This window comes from Amphiura filiformis, chromosome 11 (assembly GCF_039555335.1).
Source record: "Amphiura filiformis chromosome 11, Afil_fr2py, whole genome shotgun sequence".
Classification (NCBI taxonomy): Eukaryota; Metazoa; Echinodermata; class Ophiuroidea; order Amphilepidida; family Amphiuridae; genus Amphiura; species Amphiura filiformis.
The window spans coordinates 66,061-80,634 of record NC_092638.1 but is presented as its reverse complement, the minus strand read 5'-3'; the positions used below and the strand labels follow the sequence as shown (position 1 = coordinate 80,634).

The following is a 14,574-nucleotide window of genomic DNA, read 5'->3' as shown; positions in this document are numbered from 1 at the left end:
CCAATATTGACCCTTGAGGAACACCGCACCTTATTTCTTTGAGTTCGGAGCTATGAGCATTGTAATTAACAAATTGTTTCCTATTTGACAAAAAGCTTCTAAACCAATCAAGTACAATTCCTCTGAAACCATAATGTTCCAGCTTATAAAGTAATATATGATGTTCTATCGTGTCAAATGCTTTTGACAAATCTAGATAAATACCAACTGTAGTTTTGGAGCTTTCTACTGCACTGTTTATTTTGTCAACAAGTTCAGTAATAGCCATACCAGTTGAATGTTTTTTCTAAAACCAAATTTAGTATAATTATTGTTTTTATCCATATAATTGACACATCTATTAAAAATAACTCTTTCCAAAATTTTGGAAAAACACGGAACAATTGACACAGGTCGATAATTTGAATATAATTCTGGGTCTTCTTTTTTATAAACGGGTATTACCTTTGCAACCTTTAGATGATCAGGGACTATACCAGTGGTTATTGATAAGTTCATAATCATAGCAAGAGGTGTACTAATTTCCTTTGCAACCTGTAAAGCTTCAATAAAGAGCTGTAAGGGTCATCTCTAACAGCTCCTATTTGTGTCATACAAAGCCATTGTTTGAAAAATATAATATTCTTGATGTGTGTCAACTTTATAATAAGGAATTGGGTCTATTTATGTACAAATACCACAGGTGTCTATTACCAAGATCTTTTGATAATACTTTCATCAATATGAAGTCTATCCACAATTATGATACAAGACGTAAAAATGATTATCGGGCCGAGGTCCATCGACTTAATAATGTTTTGTCACTTGGCCCTAGGCTGTGGAATAGCTTACCAAAGGAAGTCAAAGAAGCAAATTGCATCTCCAAATTCAAAACTGGTATTATTAGAATCATTAAAGGTGATTACTAACTCTTGATTATCGCATACATGTAATATTTCTGTTTTTAATCTATTGTACAAGTTACTGAAGTTGTTACTTATAAACACTTAAAAAATAAATTAAAAAAACCCTTTAATTTGCCTGGTTAATGTATATAAGTGATATTCAAGATGGGTTCCGTGTTGTCTTTTTTTTCAGTTTTTTTTACTGTTTTTTTTTAAATGGTTATCAATCGATCAATCAATTGATCAATTTTTTTTTCTTTCTTGTGTAAATATCTACACTTATATTTAATATAAAGGTGGTGCATTGTCTTTCAGGCCTTTGGCTTTGTAATGCATCTACCTCATCACATCATTATTTTCAACATTGTTTATTTCTGTTATGCTGATTATGTATGTATTGATGATGATGAAAAATAAAATGAATGAATGAATGAATGAACCTTCTTTATAATAAAATTTCCAATGTCATCATAGCCAGGACTTTTTGTTTGATCAAATTGGTTGACGATTTTGATAATTTCTTCCTCTAGTACAGGAGGTAAGTATACGCTGTTTTGTTCTGGATTCTCTAGATATTCCTAGAAATGTTTACCATCATGTTTTATATCAGACACAAGTTCTAGTCCAGTATTAACAAAAAAATCATTAAATTTATTAGCTATGGTTTTGGGGTCAGTCGTTATATCGTTTGAGCAGTTTTTGAAGCACCACTGAACCTTAGAGACCCTTTTTCGACCTAGTATACTATTAATAGTTGTCCATTTTTTTTAAATATTGTCTTTTGCCTTCAGAAACTTATCATCATAATAATTTCTCTTAGATTTCCTTACCAATGTATGTAATTTATTTCTGTATTTTTTAAGAGAGGTGTAATGGGCGTGAACCCAGTTTGGATTCCAGAGGGGGTGTGCCTGTAAAGAGTCACAGCCATCAGAAAATGACCAGCTCAGATCGCGCGCCAAATAAGTTTGCATTTCAGGTTTTTTTTCAGCCTTGAAAAAAAAAAACCAGGCAGACCTGGGAATCGAACCAGGGACCTCCCGTTTGTAAAACTCAGTGCATACCACTGAGCCAAGTAACTATCAGCTGCGATAAGTTTGATAATGATCCATGATATTGCTGAATAGAATAAATCAATACTTATAGCCCTATTTATCTAATGTACGATGCAATTCAAAATTAAAAGGGCCTATAAACTAGGAATATGTGTGAAATGGTTATCAATCGATCAATCAATCAAGTTTTCAAGTTATCAACAATAAATAATAAACCGATGAATCCCCATAGCAAAAAAAAAAGTTTCCCGGTGACCACCCGATGACCATTCGGTGGTTATCAGAAACCTTTCGGGTACCTTTTCCAGAGTTATCCGAAAGTGCCCGCTAGCGGATACCTTGCGGATACCTAATTAAGTTATCCAAAAGTTTTCGGGTAGACATCCGGAAGTCTCCCAAAAACACAAATATTTCAAATGAGTTACCCAGAAGGTTCCCAGAAACTTATATTCTTTGCAGGAGTTACCCGGTGGTTATCCGCTTTTAATTTGACCTTGAAAATAGCATTAAGCATCTTAAGAATGCGTGGGTGGGTATATGGTCAAATTAAGGTCACTGTATGAATTCAAAATGGAGTAGCTAGCTGTTGGCATTTGGAATATATTTGTGCAGAATATTCAAGTTATTTGTGGTCCAAAATGTATGGATTTACATGTAGGACATTACAAGATGTTTACTAATTAATCTGGAACATGCTGTAGGAATTATAAAGCATTGAATGCTTGATTTCATATGACAATGCAGGTAGGAAATTTGTATGAAATGATTTGTATTGATGCAGTTTTTATACACAATGTACCTAATATATGACACATTTGAATGTTTAGTTTATATCTTTTCTAGTAAATCATACATGATTTTGACAGTAAATTAATGTCAATTAAATTACTAATCATCAGCTAATGTGTCAATTAACTGATAAGCTTTATGTTAAGCTATTTTTTGTAAATAAATTATAATATTTGATATAGAAATTATAGGCTGTGTCATGTGATCACACTTAGGTACTGTATACATGTTTATATGCTGATATCAATCTGGTTGTACATTAATTGAAATTTAAATCAGAAGAATATTTTTGTACAATAACTACAATTACACTGTACACTTTCAAGTTTCTTATAGCAAGATAGCACACGCTCAACTGCCATGACTGCAAAGTTGTATTTCTCCAAAAACTATACAATTCAAATAATAAGCTAAATTACCTAATAAATTTGTAAGGTCAACAGGAAGTCTCCAAAGAGGTCACCAGGTATATCGTCACCAAAAGTTATCCGCTAGGTCCCCGAAAAGTTATCGGGTAGTTATCCGCTGGTTCCACAAAAAAGTCATCGGGTGGTTACCCGCTTGTTTCCCAAAACAGTCATGGGGTAGTCATCCGGTACCTATTACCTGAAAGGTATCCACTATTGTTTCCCAAAAATTTATCGGGTAGTCACCCGCTACCTATATAATTTGCATGTGAAATTTGCCGGTGTCTACCCGGTGACTATCGGGAAGTTATCCGAAAAGGTCTCATTTTTTGATATGGGTCATGGAATATTATTAATTACTTACTAATCTACCAAACTAGTCAGTAAATAAACAAATAAATAAATAGGCATAGGCCTAAAGAGAAGTAAATACATAATGCAGAACGCAGTTAGCATTTTAGGTACAAAATTCTATTATTCTAATATTTATAATTTTCTACTTTATATACACGGGATTAGGACCTGTGCTTTTAATATCCGCGCCTAATCAATAATGGGTCTTTCACCATGTTCACTCAATAGGTAAACTATACTGTATCCCTGTGGGATTATTTACTGACCAGGTGCTAAAGTCGATGCTTTAACAGTACCCAAACAAGTGTACATATCAAGGTCATAGCAGGGCAGTATACAAAGAATGGTCAAAGGTCAACGTTTCCAAAGAAGTAGAGTATAGAAGTAGACGCAGGCTTTCGTGCGGGAAACATAAATACATACTTGCCAGTCGTGGCCTTTTTATGAGATTTGATACGGCGCCGAAGACTAGAGCTCTTCCATAATTTAGTCCGAAACCCGGTTTCCAGACGAACATTTGTGTGTTGTTACAAGGAATTCAAAGTAATTTTATCATCAAGTGACACACATAGAGGAATACGACATCTATCGTGAGCCAATCTGCATTCTGTTGCCTGCAAAAGCCGACGATCAGGTAAAAATTATAAAAGGAGCGTGAGCAGATATTTTTCTTAATTTCACGATAAGCTTAAATTGCATTGAAAACGCCAAATTGCAGTCACAAAATATATAATATTCGTAAATCACTAAAGCGAATGGTAACGTAGGTATGTGGAAAAGAAGTGCAATAGCAATAACAAAGTATGTGCCCAAAGAGTTGTCTTTGGCATTATGCTTTTTGAAATATCACTAAAAATATCAAATTTTGGAAAAACGCCCCAAAATTTAAAACAAACACGAACCTTCAAAAATAAATACATATTCGCATTCGGCGGCCCAGTCACTACCTGTCGCTGTGATTTGGGGTAACTCGTTGCTTCCCCTCTCCAGATACCTGTACTTCAAGTTCGCCCATACCCCATTGGGGTCCCCATGCCTTAAATTTGGTGAACTTTCTTTCAGTAGGACACCTCTTGTATTCTTTATATAGTTTGTTTTTAACATTTATACTCTTTAATAATCCTTTTGTTATCCATGGGGATAATGGATCCTTCCTCCTATTTGGAGTGTATTTTTTAAGAGGAAGACATTCATCATATAAGTTTTAAAAAATATTAATACATTTGTCATAATCATCATTTACATCAATACCATCAAATTCTTCGTGCCATTTCACTAATATTTCCGTCACTGAATGTTCTCTTATTGGTTGTACTTAACTGATTCGTATGGTTAGTTTTTTGATTGAATTTCGAAACTAAAACAGTGGGAAAATGGTCACTTATGTCCGTTATAAGAATAGCTGAATTGACCGCATCTTGATTGTTAGTTAAGATATTGTCAATTATTGTTGCAGTTTCATTTGTTATTCTGGTTGGCTTAAAAATTGTAGGGATGAATGAACAGGAAAACACCATACTGATATAATCACGTGTAGGTCAACAAGTGCATGTCTTCTTTCAATAAATCTATATTAAAATCTCCCATCACATAGCATGTTTTATTCTCATTTGCAATTTTCTCAAAAGTTGGATTTATGTCTTGAATAAAGCTGTCGATTGACGTATGCGCTCTGTATAAAACTCCAACAATAATATTTTTGTCATTTTCTTGATCAATTTCTATGAAGCAAGCTTCATAATTGGAAGTTGCATTTGACAGACCTTTTCGCAGCTTATATTTTACATTTTCAGATACGTATAAACAAACACCACATTTTTCGCGATCTATTCTGTTAACATATTCTGTATTGTAACCAGTTAACGTATAATCATGGTATAATAATCATGTGGTTTGTTTTTAAAATGGGTTTCTGATAATCCAATTATCGTGAAATCGTGTTTAGTTGATTTAATACACTCTTTTAGCTTTTCAAATTTTTTACTTAGACTTAGACGTACAAAGACGAGCAGCCCGCTTTGTCAAGAGAGATTACGATAGGCACAGCAGTGTATCTGCCATGATTACGAACTTAAACTGGAGAACACTAGCGGAGAGAAGAAAGATCGCTCGCCTGTCTGTCTTCCAAAAGGCCTACGAGGGTTACTTATCCATACCAGTTCGAACGCTGCTGCACCCGGTCAAGCGCTCCACCAGGAGGTCACATACCAAGTCACTTATCGAACTATACTCCTCAAAAGACTGTTTTAAATACTCATTCATACCTAGGACTCTCATAGACTGGAATAATTTACCACAACAAATCATCAGCACAGAAGATCCAAAAGCATTTAAACAACAGCTACAGAACCACTTCCAGTAGCAAGCATCAAATCAAGCACTAGCGCACACACACTATCCGACTCGCTTTTCTCCACCTGGAGTGTTGAGCCGTAATCTAAAGAAGAAGAAGAAGAAGAAGAAGAAGTTATGTTGTGATTAGCATGGCCCTTCTTTGAGCAAGACAAACAAAAATCAATAGAATTACTAGACATATCAATAATTTATAATACAAGTCTTAAATATACAATACAATTCATTATGTGGTAGTTATGAGTAAGCTGCTCTCTCTTATTCCTCCTTCTCCTATCCTCTATTTTTCTCTGTCCTCATGCTGTTTTAGTGTTTCTAGTTTTTGGAATTATAGCTAAGTCCGAGTCCGAGTCCGAATAGTTCCCATTTTCTGTGTTTGGTCAGGCGGCGAATGGCAACTTGTGAAACCGCCCGGCCGTATGGCATTTTCCATATACTCGGTGGGGTTCATTATCGAACCCCAACGGTTTTTAAGCATGTATTTATATTATTTATTAACATAGGCCTATTTGTTTGTGATATTTCAAGCGTTTTAAAATTTTCAAAATAATCCCATTCAATTACACGGTTGACGATGAAAATTTACTAAATTTAGAGAATGCAATGCGACCACCACCTGGTTTGGTGGTGATTGTGCGTGGTTGGCTTGACTTGGTGACGCGTGCTTAGGTTAATATGATATCAAAAGCACTTATAAGTCTCTAATTGTAAGAGTGTTGGATAATTTTTAATGTTAATAATTGCAAAATACCGGCGGGAAAGACAAGCAATAAATGTGTATCTCAGCAATTTCCGCGATTCCTGTGTATAGTGGATACAATTCTCGCTATTCGCAATAAGGGCGCCGCCAGCGGTTTGCGATGTAATCGTGATGTATCATGGGAAAAGGTCGACATCCAAGTCCGCGCAATACGAATATTACCATGATATTACATAGGAACACGTGACAATATTTTTTAGTTTGTCAAAATAAAGGTGTTACACGCGAATCGATACTCAATAATACTTAATAATGTGATTTGAAATGTGCACAATTAATTTTTTCTCTATCGATTTGCGTGTAATACCGTTATATTGACAAACTAAAAAATATTGTCACGTGTTCCTATGTAATAGCATGGTAATATTCGTATTGCGCGGCCTTGGATGTCGACCTTTTCCCATGATACATCACGATTTTCCCATGATACATCACGATTACATCGCAAACCGCTGGCGGCGCCCTTATTGCGAATAGCGAGAATTCAATAGCGGTTTCAACGGAACTCTATTTCGGGTAAATAAACCTCGTCGCGTCGCTAAATTTTACTTCTTCTTTTTCATTAACTAACCATTATTTTTTTAAACGTTGGCAAAATCTCGATCGAGGTTTTTATTAAAGCTTAGGTTATCAGTGGTTACTATTGTTAGGCAACATTTGGTATAGATCCTGCATCGTATACTGGGTACCCGAAAAGGTGGTTTTGTTACATTTTGATGTGCAGCTTGGATTTCAAAACACTGTCTCTTGAGTATTCCTTCACTTAGAAGACTCAATTATTAGGTCTTAAATTGAGGCTAATTTATTCTATATTACTTATGTTTTTATACTGTTTTAAAATAATTTTTAATTATTTTTTTATGACGTTTGGCATGAAATATACCAAGGGTGGTTGTGGATTAGGGGGAGGTGAATTAAGGAGAGGGATTCATATCGTATATTTGATTGATCTAAAAACCCCATTAAAAATTTGAATCTAGTAAAAAAATGTCTAAATGAACTCCCAGACATCTAAACCAAGTAAATAAATACAAGAGGTCATTTAAAAGGCTAATACTTGCTCAGAATGAGTGTAAATGTGGAAAAAGAGGTGGGGTTAAATCCCACCTACTTTGTGATTGTTCTTGCCCACACTCTCTTATTTTTTAACCGATTTCCATAAGAAAGGTGTCAAAATGCTCAGGACGATGAACCACTTCAAATGAGACGTGTACTATGTAACAAAAAGGTACCCCAGTTTGTAACACAGGACCTATATCATGTTGGGGTGTGGGGGTGGAGCAGAATTATTCTATCCAGAGTTTAGCTTTGCATACCGTATTTAATTTATCAGGATTGTTTTTCCCATCAGGGTTATTAATTACTTTAGAAAGTAAACACACCAAATGTTTACAAAGTAAACACATGTGCATTTACTTTTCGAACAATATGAAAGTAAACATGTTGAATGTTTAGAATCTAAATACTCTCATGTGTTTACTGCGACAAAACCACTCAACATGTGCAACAACTTTGTAGTCTTCAATATTTATAGATGGGAGAAAATCATAACTTAGAGATACAACTTCTTTTTACTTCGAAAGATCAATAAAGATGGTATACGACTTTCTTTTAGATATTGACAGTGCTTGTATTGTAAATATATATATAAAAAGTGATATGTTAGCTCACTGCTAGCTGTGGCGCAGTTGGGTGTTGGGTATAAATTGGTTTAAGCAATACAAAGATCTCGGTTTATTTGGTGTTTGTATGAGTCCGTTAAATTTGTATTGTAAACAAATGATACATACAAGATTTTAAATATTGTGTTTCTTTTCTAACGTAATTGCATTGAATAACGTTAACAACAAATGTCAAATGCAAATCTCCAAACAATTAACAATTACAATCACGGGTTAAGGAACTAGAACCAATTCTAGGAACGTCAAAAAATGACAAAACAAAATGGCATCGTCCATGTGTGTACCATATCGTAAGACTAAAATGGGTTTCTATTAATTTCGTATTTCAAGCGTTATTAATTCCTGCTGTATATACAACTACTTTACTGGCATCCAGTGCATATTGGTAAACAATAATATAATCAAAAACCAAGTAAGCTGTGTTTTTATTTCTAAGCATGTAATGGGTCTACTTTTAATATCATTAGCGCACTTGAATTTACAACCATATGACAAAACAGGCAAAAATGGTAACGTTTTGCATAAGATTTGCAATTTAAAGAGAATTGCTCATTGCTCATTCTAATGACGCTAGTATATGGACAATATAAGTGTGCTCTTTCATTTAATGACCTAAAATTTAAAACATAATTTTATTGTAAGGTTTTTGACTTTTAAAACCTACATTTTGGTCAAAAATTGTGCTTGGAAAGGTCGTTTTCAACTGTTTTACCACAATCGCCTTGCTATAAACATTGAATTGCGTTATCTGTTGACCTGGTGAAAAAATGTGTTTTAAGGGGGAAGTGTTAGCTTTCGTTCGATATCAAAAAATTCTGATTGGATGAAGGGAAAATTTGAGGTTTTGAGGAAAACCAATCAGAGAGGCCAATTTTCCAGCGAGAATCTCACACAGGTCTATGCTATGCACTCAATCGTGTAGTGTAATGAAAGACTGTGTTGATACAATTCACTGCTAGCTTTTTGTAGCAAAACCTTTCCATATGAAGCAAAACAGTTGCGAAGTATATCTAGAAAGACCGAAATTTGAAGCAATGTGCAACTACAAGCCAATATAGGAGCGCCGCCGTAGCGGGCGCCCCAAAAGTTCTAATTATCCTACACATTTCAACCGAACGAATGCTACCATTTCATGAGCGTTTGATAGCTCATAGCATCTAGTAAGATTTTGCACCTTGAATATCAAGGAAAAAGCAAACAAACACACAAAATATCAACACAAACAAGTACAATATCTACGATTATCGATTTCCAATTATTATATCTGAGATATCATGTCGCCTTGTAGTCAGCTCCCGTTCACCCCCCTTTACTTAAAATTACAAATTCTAATGAACACTATCGCCTCTGTTTAGGCAGCACGAATATTATCTGCAACAATGTGAGTATAAGTCACGACTCAGCGCAAAAGGCCGAGAAGCGCTTACGCTTCTCGCCCCAAAACACAAAAAATATAGACCAGACACGCCAACTAATAGCACTCTTAACGTGGGTCTACTTTTCAGCGTAGTGGTAAAAGCCTAACATTTCCCGCTTATTACATACTGATCAAACTATAGATAAGTTATCTGACTTCATTTTCACTGTACTGTTGTATTTTTTTTCATACAAATATAGCATCCAAGTCAGGATACAGCGTCGACCAGATAAAGATCATCAAACCGGAAGACCTGAAATTTGATATAAAAATAGGGGAAGGAAGTATGGGCAAAGTTTTCAAGGCAACTTTCAACAGACATAGCGTAGCAGTTAAGAAGTTACAACCTCAAAGGTACTATTCCTGTTTGTCTCTGATATTGGTTCGTAGCTCGTCCCGGGGTTGATTTCAGTAACAGTTACGACGCGTTGTATATGTAAGTCCTCAACCCGTCTTAACTTCAAACCCACCGTAACTCTTCCATATAGCATCAGTGACGTACGGACCGGGTGGGGAGGAAAGGGAGCATGTTGCACCTTGTTGGGAACATCGGGACATCAGGTTATGACGGACTTTCCCTTTAGCATGTTTTAACACATTTGTCCCGGTAAAGTTATTTTGTCAGCGGATCGTTACCTTTCTGTAAATGTATACCTTTATGTACTTATCATCATTACTTTCAAAGATAAAATAAAAAAAAACAATGTGTAAATTTCCCACGTAGAGTGACCCACTTTAGGGTGCAACTTAAGCGTAATAAATTGTTTATAATTTATTACCGTGGAAATATGCTTTGAGCAATTTTGACCATTATCTAGTCACTATGACCATTGGGTGGTGCCACGAAGGTCACATGATCGGTTTTAATTTCAAAGATTATCCAAAAGGTGATATGACCTGATTGTCACTAAAAATGCTACCTCTTTCACAACATTACATAGCACAATAACAAATGCATCGTCTGTAACCAGTGTGTAAAAGTTGACCAAAGAATTGGGGTCAAATGTCATTTAGGGTCATTTCCAAATACATTCAAACTATTGCTGTTTCCACAAATAACATAGTACAATGCTGTCACTTACTAGACTAATTCCAATCAGCCGTCTACACTTCGCATGTACTGTGTATGCTTCGTAGTGACGACTGATTATCTTACAGCCCATATCATGACGGACTTCTGAAAACTATTCAAAGCGACTTTGGTTGTGCGCCGTAGCGCGACTGACTAGCGGCGCCCGTGTACCGCGTCGCTGTACCGCGCCGCTGTACCGCGCCGCTGTGACAAGATCGCGCTCTGAACTTCTAAAAACAACAAACTCGGTCAAAAGGTCAATTTGGACACAACTGCGCATGCTCTATGCCACAGGAATCCTGTTGCAAAATCCGTCACTTTTTTTCCACGTAGTTTTCTCAGTCGTCAATCCAGACGGTTGACGACTGAGGGTAGCAGTCTAGTCACTTACGCACACGGGCTATATAGCTTTTGTACGATGGTGTCATATGTAGCCAGCATATGAGTAATAATAATGCTGTGAGCTGCTGTGCACAGATTTGCGCGTCTATCTCAAGGGTTAAAGGTCGGCACAACTGTCTTCGTGGTCTTTGACCACAGCTCTGTCTGGTTAATAAGTTGTTTGAGACAGCTAGCGATGCAGCGACATCTGCTGTTGAGAACCGGTTTGAGAGTCCAGTTTCGTGGCATGTGTGGATTTTTCACTAGTGGGGCAGAAATACTCGGCTGCATAGTAGCTGCGGATTAGCGCTGTTGTGATTTTGTTAGAGGTACTAACTTTTGCTCGTGTTTTTTCAATGTGGAGGTTGTATATGAGATGTTAAGCTGACAATATGCCTCCAGGCTCCTAAGGTGGAATTCACAAACCTAGGATGGCTCGCAGATGATTCTTCTCTAGTATGGGGTGATACCAAACATTGATTCTGTTAGTGGCTCCTAGATGACCTTGAAGTGTTTGCATTGCGATGTTATGCATTTCAGTTTCTTGTAACGAGTCTGTTGGTTGGTAGTGTAGATATTGTATAATGAAACACAGATATGAAAAGACTTTATCGCGTCTGACGTCATCTGTCAATCAAACTCGAGCACGGTTTGTTTACAATGTCGTGATGACGACTTGCTGAACGCGGCGGTATAATCGGGCTCTTTATTGTTAATTTTGCACCTTCAAACATACAAACCATCTCAAAAGTTAGGTCTTTGTATTAGGAAACTTTCTTTCCCGAAAGCACCGTGTCAACAATGCCTAGAAAAGTTGCTTTTTGCCTTGCAAAAGAACGTCATTTTTCGCCATTTTTCTCCGATCGGCGCTATTAACCAATGAAGGATTGTAATTGACAAGTGACGTCAGACGCGATAAAGTCTTTTTATCCCTGTCTTCCATTGCTCAGCCAACGCGATCTACTCTGCTTCCCTTCAACATTTCAAAGAACCTGTAGCATTATACTGTAGCATAGTTCAATCAATTCTGTGGAGACCAGGTCTCGTGTAATATCCAGGTTGGCAGTGGTTGACAGTATCATAAGTCACTGTAAGATCGAAGAATAGTGCTCCAGTATTTCACCTCTCTGGAAACCACCCTCTATGTGTTGAGTTCGACAGCTCGCTTGTTGTTGAATTCTCTGGTCGAAAATGCCTGTTCTGGTATGAGATGCTAGTCAACATGGTGTGTAAGTCTATTCAGCATGAGGCGTTCAGATAGCTTGTAGGTGTGACACAACAGCAACATTGGCCTGAAACTCGTAGCCTCTAATGGACCCTTGTCTGGTTTTAGGAAGGCCAACTTGGGTACGTACTGATATTTGCGTCGAGGGTTGTATCATGTCAGGATCCATTCAAGAGTCTAAAGTGTCTGATCTCTTCCGTTAAGATTTTATCCAACCTATTTGTCTTCCCATTCCATAAAGTATACTTATTATTATTATGGTTTCAAGCTCTGAGATCGAAAATTACTTTATGAAACCGGGATCTTCTGTGGATATCTTAAATTCGAGGTCTTGGTTGTTTGGTGTCAGTTAGTTTTCCTCTTCCATTGAGGAACTTATACTCAACTTGATTTGCGGTGGTGATGCATCGTTGTTTTGCCGTCACTGTCCACGTAACAATATCCGAGCCTTTTCGCCTTTTCGGCCATGTCGGTTGACTCGACAACATTCTGCCATAAAAGCTAATGTTGATCAGATATTGCTGCAACGAGTCTCTTACCCGCTAGGATCTTATTTTCAGCAAAGGGGGAGTGGGCAAATAATTGTTGGCACGCCGTGTGGAAATGTTACCCCCTGGGGGCTTACACTTATTTCACAGCCATTAACCATTGTTGGATGCTACACAGTTTAGTTAGATAATAATACTTTCACTCCATTTCTATGAGAACTATATTTCTATACGACTATAAAAGGTAAAACTTTATTCAGAGTTCGACCCCAAGAATCCTGGTGACTGATCGTGTGCTTAGTAATCTTGCCCAATGCCCATGTCTCTGAAATCAGTGGATGGATATCTCAGAATATGTTGAAACTTAATCAGGATAAGACTGAATACTTTGTTATTGCGTCCACTAAAGATCTCTCTACTTTACCTCTCATTCAATGCAGTAGATATTAGTGATATCACTATCAGTCCTGCCGTCACTGTTAAATTTCTTGTGGTGACATTTGACCAGTGTTTTATGTCAAGTAATGTAAAACTGTATATTTTCATACTCACAATTTGTGGCATATTCGCCAATTTATCACCCAGGATGCTTGTCATCATGCCGTCAGAGCATTAATCCTATTCCGCATTTACCATGTTAACTATGTCAACTCGCTCCTTTATGGTTCGCATGAAGTCGACCTGAAACGTTTGCAGCGATTTATACAAAATTAGGCTGCGCTGTCAGTGTATGCTTGTGGACGGGATCAGTCCTCTGATAGCCTCTTAATGTCTCTCCGCTGGCTACCAGTAAAACAAATAATGATTCATAAAATCATTCTGTATACATTTAAATGTCTAAATAACCAAACTTCAGGATGCTGCTTCTGGCGGATACAGACACAGACTTCGCTTTTCTAATGGTACAAGACTCGTTCTTCCTCGATCTAAAAAAAAAAAATTCGGAGACAATTCCTTCGTTGTAGTTACACTTCGGCTTCCCGTTGACATCAAGGAATCGGTGTCTGTGTCTGTATTAAAAGAAACGCATGAAAGCACACCTGTTCCAGTGTTATTTTTTTCTGCATTTTTTGTCTCCTGTATTATTTCTTGTGTATAATTGCTGTACTGTGTTTTGAAGCTCTTTGTTTTTGTAAGGCGCTGTGTGCTCCATAGAGCGCCCTATAAATATTGTATAATAATAAAAATAATAATAATAATAATAATAATAATAATAATAATAATAATAATAATAATAATAATAATAATAATAATAATAATAATAATATTAATAGTAGTAATAATAATGATGATAATAATAATAATAATAATAATAATAATAATAATATTAATAGTAGTAATAATATTAAATGATAATAATAATAATAATAATAATAATAATAATAATAATAATAATAATGATAATGATAATGATAATGATAATGATAATAATAATAATAATAATAATAATAAAAAGCTCTAATAATAATTTTGTCACTACTGGTCAGCCAATGCCTTGTATGGAATACACTCTAATTTCCACTACTTTACTCGGTAGCATGTGACATGATACCTGGTAACCAAACGTTTGTTTTCCTTTCTGTATACAATGTAGAAGCGCGAACATTCGCGAGGTCAAACGAGCACTGAGGAAGGAGGCTGAAAACCTAAAGAGATTCGACTCGAATAATGTCGTTAGGCTTTGGGGATTATGCGAAGAGAAAGGTGG

At 36.2% G+C, this 14,574-nt stretch overlaps 1 protein-coding gene across 1 annotated transcript in view; it reads left to right on the top strand.

The window, feature by feature from the left end:
- LOC140164172 (mixed lineage kinase domain-like protein) overlaps positions 1-14,574 on the top strand; it is a 38,385-nt gene that overhangs the window by 8,751 nt on the left and 15,060 nt on the right. Inside the window, exons 3-4 of the mRNA XM_072187413.1 lie at positions 9,901-10,054; positions 14,461-14,570. Coding sequence (XP_072043514.1) covers positions 9,901-10,054; positions 14,461-14,570 — 264 coding nt within the window. The remainder of the gene's footprint in view (positions 1-9,900; positions 10,055-14,460; positions 14,571-14,574) is intronic.